The sequence below is a fragment of the Castanea sativa genome, chromosome 5 (assembly GCF_040712315.1).
Source record: "Castanea sativa cultivar Marrone di Chiusa Pesio chromosome 5, ASM4071231v1".
Lineage (NCBI taxonomy): Eukaryota > Viridiplantae > Streptophyta > Magnoliopsida > Fagales > Fagaceae > Castanea > Castanea sativa.
In genome coordinates, this window is record NC_134017.1 from 66,945,857 (window position 1) to 66,961,356 (window position 15,500).

General features: G+C 32.5%; 1 protein-coding gene across 1 annotated transcript; it reads left to right on the forward strand.

Moving 5' to 3' along the window:
- Positions 1 to 240: 240 nt before the first annotated feature.
- LOC142636777 (plant UBX domain-containing protein 4-like) lies at positions 241 to 3,183 on the forward strand. Its single transcript, XM_075811073.1, has 4 exons — positions 241 to 560; positions 1,733 to 2,018; positions 2,213 to 2,308; positions 2,595 to 3,183. The coding sequence occupies exons 1-4, from the start codon at positions 415 to 417 to the stop codon at positions 2,973 to 2,975; spliced, it is 909 nt and encodes a 302-aa protein (XP_075667188.1). The 5' UTR covers positions 241 to 414; the 3' UTR covers positions 2,976 to 3,183.
- Positions 3,184 to 15,500: the final 12,317 nt, after the last annotated feature.

Consider the following 15,500-nt stretch of genomic DNA (forward strand, 5'->3'; position numbering starts at 1 on the left):
AGGACATGAATATGAAATTTAGGATTAGTTTGTTACCGTTGTTTAATCAACACTACATATAATTTCTTACATTTTTTTTCTCCACATATATTTCTAAAAAATACAAACAATATTACTAGAAATCTTTTATCACGGATCAATTTATTTTATCCTATAATTTTTTTTCTCTTAAGGGGTATCGACTATCGAGTCTATCCATAGAAGACGGTATATTTATAATGGTACTGTACTTTTGAAGTCAAAGCTCATTCATTGGTCGACGCGCTTCAAAAAGAGCGTGAATAAATAAATAGGCTGTCACTCACTCTCCTCGCTCACGCAAAGCTTCTCACCAAGAAAAAAATTCGAATCAATTCTCGCTCCGTCAATCTCTCTCTCTCTCTCTCCCAAAAAATCGCAGAAAAATCAAAATCAATGGCGTCAAAGGACAAGAAATCGGCGAAGCCCTCAACCAGTAGAGCCGGCGGTATTCGCACCCTCTCCGATCTGAACCGGCCCTCCGCCGACTCCGACAGCGACTCCGATGGCCCTCAAGAGTACTACACTGGTGGCGAGAAGAGGTCATCGTTTTTTTCTTTTTCTTTTTTTCTCTCTCTCTCAAAACCCTAACTTTCTGTTTTTCCTGATTCAATTTCAGCTCCGCTTATTCTTTTTTTAGCTTCTCGGTAATTGTGCTATTAGAATCTGATCGTAGTTTTTATTTTTAATGCTGTGTTTGGTTTTAAATTTGTGAACTTTCAAAAGTTGAACAAATATGAAGGTGATGATTGTTTAAATTAGTGTTTGTTAGTGAATAGAGAGAATTGCAGTAGCATATGTGATTACAATGTGGTGGAATATTTGGAAATTTGAGTATTGTGAGTTCAGAATGGTGTTCAAGATTGTGTTTTTATTTGGATAGGGTTAGAGAATTAGTGAAAAGACTGGATTTTGAGACTGAGTGAGCATTCATTTTCAGCAATGATTGGTGAAATCATTAGGTGGTAATGGTTTCTTGTTGGATTTTAAACCAGTATTGGGTGCATTTACGCGATTGATTTGGGAACTCTTGACTCTGTTTGTTTCAACGGAAAACGTTTTATGGAAAATGACTTTTTTGGAAGACTGGCTTATTTCTTGTATTTGGTTGTGACCCTGAAAATGAACTAGATTTTGGAAATCATTCATATGTTTTTTGATTCCAAATAATTATATAAACAAAACTTTCATTAACGAAAGTAGAACCTATATGGGAAAACATTTTCTTTTGGGGCAATTTGAATGCTTCAAAATGGAAATAGGCCTCAAATTTGGATCTGCATGAAATATTAACTGGGAAAATTAGTGGTTTGTGGAGGAGAATTTCATTTGGAAAAAAGTTAACAGTCGGTCAACAGCTAGTCATCAATCAGTCTATGGGTAGAGAGGGGGCGGATAGAGAGAAGTTACTAATGGGAGAGATTTTTATGTTGTGGAGTTGACTTATGGAGTTGGTGATCACACACCCAAATGGAATTGGTGATCACACGTCCACAAAGAAAAGCTTTCCATTGACACATTTTCTGCCAAAACAAATTTAGTGTCTAATCAAAGCTCAATTCAGATTTACATTTGTGTTCAATTGATCTACTGATTTGATGGAATATGCCATGTGAAGTTGTGTTTCAGTGTAGAATAGTCTTCTTCTTTTTTTAATAAGTAGTGTAGAATAGTATTATTGTTTGGCTGACATTTGTGACAACCATAATTGCAGTGGAATGCTCGTCCAAGATCCTAATAAGGCCAATGATGTGGATGCAATCTTTAACCAAGCCAGGCAACTGGGAGCAGTTGAAGGGCCTGTTGAACAACTCGGTCCCTCTTCAAGCTCAAGAAGCTTTGCAGGAACTGGTAGATTACTTTCGGGGGAAACTGTTCAAGCTGCTCCTCAGCAGCCCGAGAGTGTTGTTCACAACATTGTGTTCTGGAGTAATGGTTTCACTGTGAATGATGGCCCTTTGAGGAGCTTGGATGATCCTGAAAATGCATCTTTCTTAGAGGTAATGGCCATCATGGTTTCAATTCCATTAAAGAAAAAAGCACAAGAAACAGAAAATTAGTGGTCTTGTATATTGATTGTTTATCATTGTACTTTCTTTTTCATTGATTGAGTTGTCAGTGCCGTGTTTCTTCACTCTTTGTTATCATTGGTGTGGTCATCTTGTGTTTATGATTATGTTACATCTCAATGCAGAGCATCAGAAAGTCTGAGTGCCCAAAAGAGCTTGAACCTGCAGATAGGAGGGCTTCAGTTCATGTCAATCTGATAAGGAGAAATGAGAAATGCCCTGTGAGTGTTCTCTTTAATGTTTAAAATAGTCCATTGCTTTCCTCTATGGTGATAAGAGACCAGAATTTTATAAAAACAATCACTTAATGATTATTAAAATGTACTCCTGGTCAGGGTCTTTTAGGTTTTGTTTTTTAGTAACAGTAGTATTTTAGTAATGTTTTATGAAATCATAATGTATCTGTTAATGCATCTATGTACTCTGAGATCAAATGCAATCTGCTCTATCTAAGGTCCAGTAGAGGATGTGAAGTTTACCAGCACTCCTATACTTGCTTTATTACAGGAACCAGAGAAGCGCCATGTACCATTTCAGGGGGTGGGAAGAACTCTAGGTAGCAGCTCCACTCCAGCGGCAACTGAGCCAACCGTTGCTTCCATTCCTCTCAACACTGCTCCAACACCTTCCATGGGCCTGGTTGTGGATCAAACATTGCCATCAACCTCTGTTCAGCTTAGATTGGCTGACGGGACTCGAATGGTTGCACATTTTAATTACCACCACACGATCAATGACATTCGCTCCTTCATTGATGCATCAAGGCCTGGAAGTGCAAGGAACTATCAACTTCAGATGATGGGCTTTCCTCCCAAGGTTCTTAGTGATCAAGCTCAGACAATTGAGCAGGCAGGTCTTGCCAATTCAGTTGTTATCCAGAAATTCTAGCTTGCTGCACCGGCCAATATCTTTACTCTGGTCATACATAATAGCAACTGTACTGAAGAAGCAAACCGGTTCTATCTACCTAAGACCCCAAATGTGTTTTCAAAGTGGATAAATTATGTGAAATACTCCTGAAAAGGCTGTTCTTGACATTTTGTTGACAATTAAAATCAAATTGTTATTATTGTTGCATGAACTTCATTAAGACTTTTTTCTACCTCTTTTTTTTTTCTCTCTTTTATTCACAATTTTGTAGCCATCTAGTTATTTAGTTTGAAGCTTGTGTGATGATGAGATTTCAGGCATTATAAATGGTTATGAGCGGAGCATGGTCATCTTTGTAAGAGACCTTCTGAATCACTTGTGAAAGCACAGGATGAGATCTAGGGCCTGTTTGGTAATATTGTTCTAGTAATGTTGATTGTTTTTTTTGGAAATACGTGTAAGTGAAAAAGCGTGTGAAAATACATGTAATGTTATTTAAACACTGAAAATATTATTTAAAATACCATATCAAACACCCTCCTAGTGTGTTCTATTTCATGGATGCAAAGTCCGTAATATTCCCTCCTTGCTGGTTTTCAATTAAGGGGGGGTAAATTTGTAAAATTGCAATCTTATTATCTCTTTATCTTTTTAAAATTTAAACAGACGCACTTTATTTTCTTCCTCATCTCTTATCTTTTTAAAATTTAAACGGACTTTTTTTCTTGCTAAACTATGATACAAAAAACTGGGAAAAAAAAAAAAAAATTAATCATGTTGGCGAGTATTAGGTTTTGTTTATGGAAAAGATGAGTGTAAAAGCTTAAGAAATTATATACTGGCGTGGATTATGTAAAAGACTAAAGAGTAGTCGAGTTCCATCTAGAATTGTGAATGAACAATTGGGAGTTAATGACTTCTATTCCCCTTCTGAATTTCCAACTGAGCTGGCATGATTTTAGATTTGGGCTTGTGCAAATTGATAGTAATTCATTACCCACAGGAATTTCAGTTGGCTTGACGAACCCTTAGGTCCTTAATCCTAAAGCCCAATAATGTTTTCTTTATAAACATATCACGGTGTACTAGTATTTTTATCTTTTATTAAAATTTATAGACGGAGTTCTAGCAAGTTGGTCATTGTAAAACCGAGAAGAAAAAACAAAGTTAGGTAATTTGTTTTCAGAAGATTTTTTTTTTTTTGATTGTCTACAAAAAGTTAGTCTAAAACTTGCCCAAAAAGCCTATATTTAGCCAATCAAGCTCTTCAAGACTATATTTAGCCAATTAAAACTTGCCCAAAAAGCCTCGTGCAACAGATCAATAAATTGTCAAAACAAAAAAAAAATTTAACAATTCATTGTAGCTCAGTACACTTATGGAGCATTGTTCACTCAATAGATGCATTAAAATATATGCGTGTGTATGGGTATTCTTTTTCTTACATCTCTTTTTTGTGTTTGACTATGGGTCTATTTGGATAGAACTTATTGCTAAAAGCTGAAAACACTGTAGCAAAATAATTTTTAAATAGGTAAAAAACACTGTTTATGCCAAAAGTTACTGTTCATTGGCCTAAAATCACTGTTCATGGCCAATGAACAGTAACAAACACGCATAAAATAAAAAAATAAAAAACCTCTGGATGTGGACGCGCATTTGCCTATCCAAACGCCCTCTATTTAAATAGAATAGCGGTAGAATATTGGGGCAATGTAGTTGTTTGTGAAAAGTACATTGACTAAAGTAAGAAAAATAAATTTCTTAAACCAAATTAACTAAACTAGCATTGAGCCTTGCGTGAATGCTCTACGAGCATTTGAATCAAGCTCGTGCATGTTTATTTTAGTATAAAAATCTACATTTTTTATTTTGCACAATTATTTTTCAAAAATACTAACATCAAATTATCTATTTTACACTACATTTCATTAAAATATTATTTATTTATCAATTTTTTATTACTCTCTCTCTCTCTCTCTCTCTCTCTCTCTCTCTCTCTCTCTCTCTCTCTATATATATATATATATATATGAGTAAAGAATTAATATATATATTTGCATGTGAATGATAATTATATATATTTACACGATTACTATAACACTAATGTAAATATACACATTTGTATATTGACTGATATAGATAGTTTTTAGACTAAAATATGTAAATTTAACATTTTTTTATATGGGTTTTACTAACATGTGCCCTTAGGACATAATTAGTAAATCTATGTAATAAACTCATTTTAGAAAATATTTTATGAAAAATTGAAAAAATTATCAAACTTTTTGGCTTTTCGATTTTTCATAAAACATATTTTGATAAGAATGATTAATATATACCCTTAATCGGTCTCTTTTTATATTATACAATTTTTTTTTTGTGTGAAGGCCTCCCATTTTATATTATACACAAAGTCACACACTGATATGATACTTTTTTTTTTAAAGGCCTCCATTTTTATACTATACACAAGTCACACACTGATGTGAGAGTGCTCTAAGAGCACTTGCAGCAGTGGAGCTAAATAGCTATATAGCTATTTTAGCTCCACCAAAACACCAAAAAGAAGCATGCAACAGTGGAGCTAAATCTATATTTTTTTAGCTCATTGCTACAGTGCACATCTATAGATAGATGTGCACTATTCATGAGAGCTAAAAAAAAAATTAATTTTTTATTTTGTGTTCACATTACCTTTTTTATTGTGGTGTTTTTATTGTAGTGAGATGTATTATTTTATTGTGGTAGATATATTATTTTATTGTGATGTTTATATTATTTTATTGTGTTGAAAGCTAAAATAGATCCACTGCTGCAGCATGTGTGTAGGTAAAATAAATAAAGTAACTTTTAGTGGAGCTAAATTGCTAAATTTTTAGCTCCACTGCTGTGGATGCTCTAAGATATGCTTCTCATCTTCAGAGTTCAGATATCTTTACTCCTTTCAACAACTCCAATCCATCACCATCTAGCAGTACAAGTGCAAATAAATATTTACTCTTATTGTAACACAATAATACAACAGTACATGTACAAGATTATAAATAATAATAATAGCACGATTATACAACAGTACATGTACAAGATTATAAAAAATAATAATAATACAACAGTACAAAAATATAATATAAGAAATAGGCCCAAGAATAGACATCGACTTGATATTCCAACAGAAAAATATTTAGAGAGAAAATATGTTAATATTAAATAAAAATTTAAATATTATAATAATTAGACTAATAATTTCAAATCTGATATATTTCCTCTTATTTCTTCTTCCTAAGTTGGAGAGGATATATTTTGGTCAACGAGTTAAATAGTCCATTCCTTCACATCTCTCTCTTCTTTCACCCTATTAACATAGAACATATTATTCTTCTACTCGAGATTAATTTGTTAGGTTTTATTAATGTATTCCATTAAAGCATGTATTAATAAACCATTTTAAAAAATCATCTATAAAAAAATAAAATAAAAATTGTTCACTTTTTTTTAGCTTTTTATATAACAATTTTTTTAAATAGATAATTAATATATATCCTAAGGACATAAATTAACCCGATCCTTATTTATTTCCTCTCTTGTCTTTAATCCTATTCACCTCTCCCACCAATTTTGACACTAAAATGAGAGCATATATAAATTATGATGATCATGCTTCCATAGCTAGCTGAATGGTTCCATTAATCAATCTCTAGTTACATGGAAAAGGGGAGTGTGGTGAGTGAGGCATCTCACTCAGCGTAATAGTTTTACCTCCATTCATAGTGGCATGGATTGGACACCAAAAAGCGATGTGTTGTCGGCCAAATCAACTATTAATTCTACCACCATCTTGAAGATATTTTTCCATTAGGGTTTGATCCACTTGGGGGCCCTTATTAATGCTCATGTGCTTCTTTTTTATCAAATTAATGCTCATGTGCTAGCCACGCACCACATGATTAGACCCTTGCCATCATAATTAAGTCAATTATTTCTAAGATTAGTGAACAAACCCCTCTCTTATAATAATAATAATAATAATAATAATAATAATAGAGACATGAGTAGTGATATAAAATAAAATTTCTGTTACTGATAGACTTGCCTAAAAATCCTGTTGTTTCAATCATAATTTATTATTTAATTATTTTTTTTAAACGTTGCTCCTCTAAAAAATGACAAATAAAAACAGTGTTAAAAATATCCGGTGGAAATTAAGGGGGAAAAAGTTTTATAAAGAGTATAAAGGGACATAGGTCATGTCATGGAATAAGATACAAAAGCCACTAGTAGAATAAAAGATAAGGCAAAGCAACATTAATTAACACCTTGTTTTTTAATGCCAAATTGTGACTCGACGACCATTGGGAAACATCAATTATCTCACACCCAATTACATTTTATACATGCCTTGAACAATCATCCAACAATAGCTTTGACAAAGCCTAGCAGGACTTCGAAGCACCAGATTTTTTTTATTTTATTTTTTTTGGATTGATAGGAAAGTTACAAAATAAAAAAGAAGCGGAAGAAAACCGAAGGATGTAATTTTACTTGATGATGGAAAGAATTGTACTTCCATAATAATAATAATAAAATAAAGTAAGGTCTAATTGGCAAATACTTCCATTATGTAACATCATCCGTAGATCTTGTGGGGCTTTTGTATTCTATCCTTTTGTTCCTTTTTCATTGAATGATGGCCTTTTATCTATTTATTTATTTTCTATATAAATAATATAAAATTTTAACTTATATCATCTACTTTGTGATAATTATTTTTGTTAGTATTAAGATATATATTAATTAATTTTTCATAAGGCCGAATTACCTCAAATCATTTATTTGATGATAATAGAATTTACAAATTAAGTCAACCAAAATTCTTTATTAACGATAGTCTTGAAAAAAAAAACAAACAAACGGATTTTATTTTATTTTTAATATTGGTAGGCCATGAACTTGTATTAATTATTAATAGTCTTTTTACTTTTATTTTGGCGCTTGATGATGGACATTTTCCTTTCAAAACTACTTTAGGAAATGTTTTATAAGAAAATAAAAAAGTAATCACTTTTTTTAACAGCTTTTTAAATTTTTCATAAAAAAAACTTCTTTAAATGAATGATTAATATATGTTATAAGGGCACAAATTTACCATACCCATATAAATTTTGTGCAAATTTGACGTTAGGGGTGTCCAATAGCAACCGACACCCGATTCACCCGGCCAGCCCGTCCGACCCGGCCCGAAAACCGTCCGACCCGACGCCGGTGACGGTTGGCGGCGGGTCTTCTCCACGAAAAACCGATCTAGGCGGGTCAGATGACGGGTTTTCTTCTCCAAAACCCGATGAACCCGATCCAACCGACGAGATGTAAGTTTTCTCTTAAATCTGGGCTTGAGGTGGTGTTTTTTGCTTCGATCTCGCGGTTGTCACACAAATCCGGCGAAGACGATGATGATTCGACGAAGATCCGGCGATGAGATGGCAATTATCATTCAAATCTGGGCTTGTGTTGGTCTTTCTTGCTTCAATCCCGTGGTTGTCGCACAGATTGGGCGAAGATTGGGCGAGATCCAGCGAAGAGTCAGTGCAGATTGGGCGAGATCCGGCGAAGATTTAGCGATTTCCGACGAAGATTCGGCGAAGATTGGAGGTTGAAACTCACTCCGACTTCGACCGACCAGACCGTTGTCCACCGAAGTCTGATCCGACTCAACCCGAAGTTGCCGGCGGTCGGCTGCGGGTCGTTCAACCTCCCACCCGATGGGAGCGGGTCGGTTCCGGGTTGGGCACAAACCCGACCCGGACCGACCCGTGGACACCCCTATTTGACGTATTGCCAAATTGCAGCATTTATGAGATCAAACAATAATGCATGAAATTTATCCCATAACACGTTCCTTGTATCATTGCATTGTATATGAATATTATGAGTCTTATGATGACTATTTTGTGTGTTGTGCAACGATGGAGTTAGATTTTTATTTTATTTTAAGAGGATTAAGTTAAATGTATAAAAAAATTAATCCAAAGAATATATATATATATATATAAATATATATTTTAATCAAATATAATAAAAAAATACACAAAAATATAGGATTTGATATGAAAAAATCTAGTTAAATTATATTAAGTAGCTCTCTCACTTAAAAATGTGAGAGAGCTACTTAAAATGATTTGGTCATGTTCAGAGTAGACCAACTAATATGTGAGTAAGAAAAAGTGAGCTAATCCAAGTAAAGAGAATAAAGAAAGGAAGAGGAAAACCATAAATTACATTAGTAGAAGTAATAAAAATATAACATATCAATTAAGAAAATAACAGAAGATATGACTTTGGATAAGATAAAATGGAGGAAAAGGAATATATTTTTTCGACCTAATTAATTAGTTTTATAGTCAATACTATATTGACTTCCTTAGTTACATATGATAATAAGTGGGGGAGAATTAGGATTGTCCACGGGTCGGGTTTGGACCCAACCCAGACTCGACCTGCCATCGTCGGGTGGAGGCACGGAGAAACCTGAAACTGACCGCCAGAAAAATTGGTCGAGTCGGTTTCGGGTGAGGTGAGCGTCGGTCGGTTTGGTCAGTTGCTGGAGTAAAAAAAAAATCATCGAAATCTATAAATAAAAAAAAAGTCACCGGAATCTAGAAAAATATCGCCGAAATATGGAAAATCATGCCGGAATCTAGAAAATTAAGCCGGATTCGGGAAAATCATGCCGGATTCTGGAAAATCTTGCCGATTTCTACATTTTTTTCTGCCGAAATCTTTTTTTTTTTTTTTCGCTAAAAATTGCTAGAATTGGCCGAATCTGGCTAAATCCTACCAGATTTAGTCAAGATCTCACCAGATCTAGTCAAGATCTCGCTAGATCTAGCTTTTTTTGCAATATTTCGCCAGATTTTTTATACAACTCCAGTTGGGTTCAGGTTGCTCGGGTTTTGGAGAAGCAAACCTACCACCCGACCCGCCGGTGTCAATTCTTGTAAACAAAAACCGGCCACCGACCGACTGGACCTTTGGTTTGGGCTGGAATTAGGTCGGTGTCGGGTGGTTTGGCCAGGTTATCGGGCTCCGGTCGGGTCTGGACAGCCCTAGGGAAAATGATACATTAAATATTTACATAAATGTAGTACACACACACACACATATATATATATATATATATATATATGTATGTCTGTATATAATATTTTTTAAAAAAAATTCAAACCTTGAACCCAATGAAATGTGTTTGTACTTCTTACCATATATATTATGTCCAATAAATTACTAACTATACATACTACATAGTAATTTTTTTGAGAGATAATTACAACATGCTGTTAACCCCGCAATTAGAACCCTTTCCCCCTTAGACTCCAAGCACTTTGTACATGAGGAGGTGTCAATTTGGCTACAATGCCATTGGCAACTACATAGTAATTGATAACTCGTAATTGCAAAATACTCAAATGCAATATTCTTTGTACAAAAAAACTTATGCTAAACAATAATCAATATATATATTAAAAACAGAATGTGAAAAGAAAAGAAAAAGATGTGTTTAAGACCCATTAGTTTAATGACTAGGGTTGTAGACGAGCGGGGTATTAAAATTTTATGATTATTCATTTAATTTTATTTCAAACACAAGTTGAGCTTGAGCTCATAAGTAAACTGGCTTAATTATATGTTCTAACTCGATTTATTTTCTTGTCAAACAAGCTAAAGCTTGTAAACAAGTAACTTGATTAACTTAATCTTTTCTCATATCTAATAAAATCTGTGGGCGAGGATTTGTTCCAAGCCCGCAAGCAGTTTGTATGCTCTGGGGACCCGCATAGCTTTGTTTTTTCATGCGACATGAGCAGTTTTTGAGTCCTTTTCCCACATCGAAGAAAGATGTGCCTCACTCATGCCTTATAAGCCTTAGTTGAAGGCAAGAGTGTACCACTACAACACATGAGTGGGGCGCATCTTTTTTCGATGTAGAAGCAAGTCTCAAAAACTGCTCATGTCGCTTGAAGGAACAAAGCCGTGTGGGTCATTCGGCCCCAAAGTAGACAAACTGCTTGCAGACTTAGAACAAATCCTCCCCCACAAAAACTATGACTAAATTTTGTTACCCTATCACAAATCTATAGCAATAATTAATTAATAAATTATAGTTGAACTTATATTATATGAGCTAAATAGATAGAATGATTTCCACTTATGACTCATAAAAATTAGATTCACCAACCTTGTATAGTTAAAAATTATATATAATCATTTCAAATGAAATGGACTATTTGTATGGCTAATAAATTAAAAATAATAACTTTACATTTTTTCAACTTATTCACAAAATTACATAATCAAATATCAAATTTATATAATTATTTTTTTTATGAACAAATTTATATAATTATATTTTTATGTACATATATACATATATTATTATATATACTTATATCAAGTCTCATATTCATGATTTGTTCATAAACTTAAGATTATGTTTTAACTTGACTTGTTTAATATTTGAGTTTTTAAGTTTTAACTTGGACTGAAACTTGGTTTGTTTGCAAAATAAACAATTTTTTTTTACCCTAATGGCTGAATCCAAACAGGTCAAACACACCCAAGATCATTTACATTCCTAATTTCCATATGCCAAATAATAGTAAGTATCAACCACTTTGCTATAACAAAAGTTGTATCAAACGGTATGTTTCTGGATAAACTGAAACTATAAATAATATTTTCAGACAAAAATATCTCGGAAAAAAATGGAAAAAGCTCATATCTCTCTCTCTCTCTCTCTCTCTCTCTCTCTCTCTCTCCAATCCACCCCTCTTTATTACAAAGTTCTTGTAGTATCTAAAAGTTATTCCCTTGTGGACCATTTACTGTATTCTAAATCCTCTCAACTAACGCATTCAATCAAAATTAAATATTTAACAAAAAGTGCGGACCAACCATGGTTGATGACCTTCTTCTTTTTTTCCCCTCTCTTCTTTTATCTCCTAAAGTAAGGAGTTTCCCTTTGTTTTTTTTGTTTTTTTTTTGTTTAAGGGATGATTAACTTTTCAGTTGAGCGAGAGAGAGATAGAGAGAGGTCTTAATTTGTTAACTAGTATGGAAACTATTACTGATAATACAAATACTGAAGAAATGTACACTCTTGGTAATAAGAAAACAGTATATATTGTTGACTAGAGACTTAAAGAAAAAAAAAGAAGATAAATAAAGACTTGCAATTTTGCCCAAATGCCCTCTCTATTTTTTTTTTTCTCTGAATACAAAAGATGTATTTGATATGAATTCTCCATTAATCACACATCACACAACAGTAATAAATAATATCATATACATCACTAGTACTTTGAAAAGAACTATCCTCGCGCTGAAACACTCTACTCCTACTAAATAAGATGTAAAACAATAGGGGAATTCCAATAAGCAAGTCATTCTCACTAGACAACCTATTTATCTATGACGATCCTATTCGGATATGCATGCCTACATCTTATACTGAACTGGCTATTATAGATGCTATATATGTGACGGCATGAAAGTATGTAACCTAATCAATCAGTATAGGAATTGGAATTGTCTAATAGCAAATTAGGTAATATTTTTGTTTGAAAAATAATTCAATTTTTTTTTTGTTTAGTTGAAGACCAAATTAGGTGGGGCCAGTCGTAGAAAACAAATGATTTACGTTAAAAGTGGATTTACTTTATATTCTAATAACATTGATAAAGTTAAACTATTTTATAACTTTGAAAAGTGTTTCAGTTAATTAATTATTAATTATTACCATGCATGTACTATAATTATTACTATTAGACTATGAAAGTGTCCATGCAGCATCTCTTTTTAAAAAAAATTAAGAAAAAAATCCCTCTGTATTCTATCATCTACTGTTTATGGAATGACCTAAAGTGAATCAGAAAAATTAAAAAGCTTTGCTTGCAAGGGCCTAGGGTTTCTGTCCCCTCTATATATTATACCCTTATCTGTGGCCCACCTTTCACATTTCATACCAGTGACGTCTCAACTTTCTCTCTTTGCTTTGCTTCCTTCTTCTTTTTTCTTCTTTTTTTTCCTTTTGTGTGATGCAGTTGCGATGGATTCGCAGCTACTATACCACTCTCTCTCTCTCTCTCTAAACCCTAGCTATAGCTAAAAGTCCTTTAGCACAAGTCACAAGACTATTTTATTGACCCAAGATTTGCAATATTATTTTGCTAAAAAAAAAAATGTCTAGCAGTATTGTCCCACAATCATAGCCAAATTTTGTGCGAAAAAACAAAGGGGTCTCTAATTTTCATTCAATATATAAATATAAAAGAGGGACCCAATCACCCAATCAATTCCAAGCCACGGGTTCATAAAATTTATATAAAAAAAAAAATTCCAAGCTACTGGTTTTTTATTTATTTATTTGTCTTTGGGTTCTTAAAAAGTTGCGCATGTCATTCTCCGTAGTTCAAATGGGTTTGATTAATAGCATACGGAAAATCTATGAGAAGATTTCGTACCAACTGACTTGAAAGATCAACTAAAAAATTCTAACCCTCAAAAAAGAAAAACTAAAAAATTCTAGTGCACATATATGCCAAAGGAAACTATTATTCACACATCTATATACTTAAAATAAGTTAAAGTAAAATTTTATATTATATAAAAAATAAAAATAAAAACTATTATACAGGGTTTATTCAGAAAAAAAAAAACTATTATCCATGGTCTAGGAGGGAAAAAAGGCTATTATTCAGGGCGAGAAAAATAATCAGGGAAAAAAGGCTATTATTCAGGGCGAGAAAAAAAAAAAAACTGTCGCCTAATTTGTGTCCTACGCGTGGGTGAGAATTTGGTTAAATATGCAATTTTGCGATCTTTTAGATTTTAAATTTTAATATACCTGTGTATTTTCGAAAAAATAATAATAATAATAAAGGATAAAAAGGACTTCAATCTTAGACCCTGAAATTTGGAGTTGTTGCACTTAGACCTCTTGTACTCTTAATTTAATCCATTTAGTACCTAAACTTTAGTTTTATGCAAAATAGTCCATTTTGTTTGTAAAGAGCAGGGCGACCCAATAAATTTTGAGGCTTAAGGCAATATATTTAAATGGAGCCTTTTTGATATTACTTAAATAATGTTTAACTAGTTTTTAATATCATAATTTTTTTATAACAAAAATTCATTCTTTTTATCTTGTAATATGCTTCTTCTTTTTTTTTGAAGAAATGCCAAAGCTATAAAAAATTTTACTACAAAAAATTTTACTACAAAAAACTTACAAATGATATAGCAATGAATGTGATTAGTAACACTTCAAAAAGATAATAAATAAGTATTTGAATGAATGATGTTAGGGATATTATAAATTTTACAACATGAGGCTTATAAAGATGTATCATCAACCACTAAAAGTAATCTAAAAATGTAATTAATAGGTTGTTGACGTCCATAAATCATATTAATTGTCACATCAATTTGTAAAGGTTTTGAAGTAAAATTTATAGCATTTTCCTATTTGAATTATTTTTTGTGATTAGTAACACATATTTGTATGCCCTATATATTTAAAGTTGTATTATTTCTAGCATTACTTAATTCTTTGAAATTTCTTAAAAGTAGAAGAAAAATGTAAAACTAATTTTTTTTTCTTATATCTCAAAAAAAAATTAAAAAAAAAATTTTAATTTTTGCCCCAAAATTCGGGGCTGATGTAGGACACAATTTATTGTTTAATTATTGTAATTTATTAATTTTGGTATTTTTATGTAAAAAACGTTATTTTAGGTTTAGGTGATTTATTTCCTTGTTTTTAGGTGCATTTAATGCTTTTTAGGTCAAATTTGATTCTAGATATGGTAAGGTATCAATTAGGAGTTATTTTAGAATATATTTTCTTGTCTGTCAAGTTTTATGGAGCCCTTAAATAGGCTCTTAAGTCTGTAAACGTTTTTCATATAATATTATTGAATAAAAATCAGAAAATGTGAGGCTTTGCTCTTCTTTTGGTTCTTTAAGAACTGTGAACTTATTAGGGATTCTTTCTTGTGGCGTTCAAACTTTATACCTTTGGTTCGTGATTCTTTATAATCATTGGGTCAAGGTCAACTTATACCTTTGGTTCGCGTTTCGATTATAAACGTTGGGTCAGGGTTTCTATCAAAAATCTGAATTTTAGCTTTCTTGGGCAAGTATTCCAATATTTTTGTTGGGTCTCAAAGCGTGTCGATTGAGGTTCGCATCATTTGGTATCAGAGCACAGGTTCTAAAATCAGTTTTCTATCATTTTATCTTTTATTTCCTGTTATCATCGAAAAAAAAAAGTGAAAAAAAAAGAAAAAAACTTGAAAAAAAAGAAAGATGGTAATTATTGAGAACATTATGGAGGATTCAATTGAGGTTAAATATGAGGATGAGTCCATAACTCACAATCCTCTAGTCTCAGTTGATTTGATGAAGATGACTATACAATATGTTGATTTTCTTGGAGTAGAAAATTTTAATTTTATTATCAACCCTTTGTTGATTGATGTTGCAAAT

Coding starts and splice junctions, on each gene's coding strand:
- LOC142636777 (XM_075811073.1), top strand. CDS start 415: ATGGCGTCAAAGGACAAGAAATCGGCGAAGCCCTCAACCAGTAGAGCC. Junction 2,019..2,212: donor AAAATGCATCTTTCTTAGAG/GTAATGGCCATC, acceptor ATCTCAATGCAG/AGCATCAGAAAGTCTGAGTG. Junction 2,309..2,594: donor GGAGAAATGAGAAATGCCCT/GTGAGTGTTCTC, acceptor GCTTTATTACAG/GAACCAGAGAAGCGCCATGT.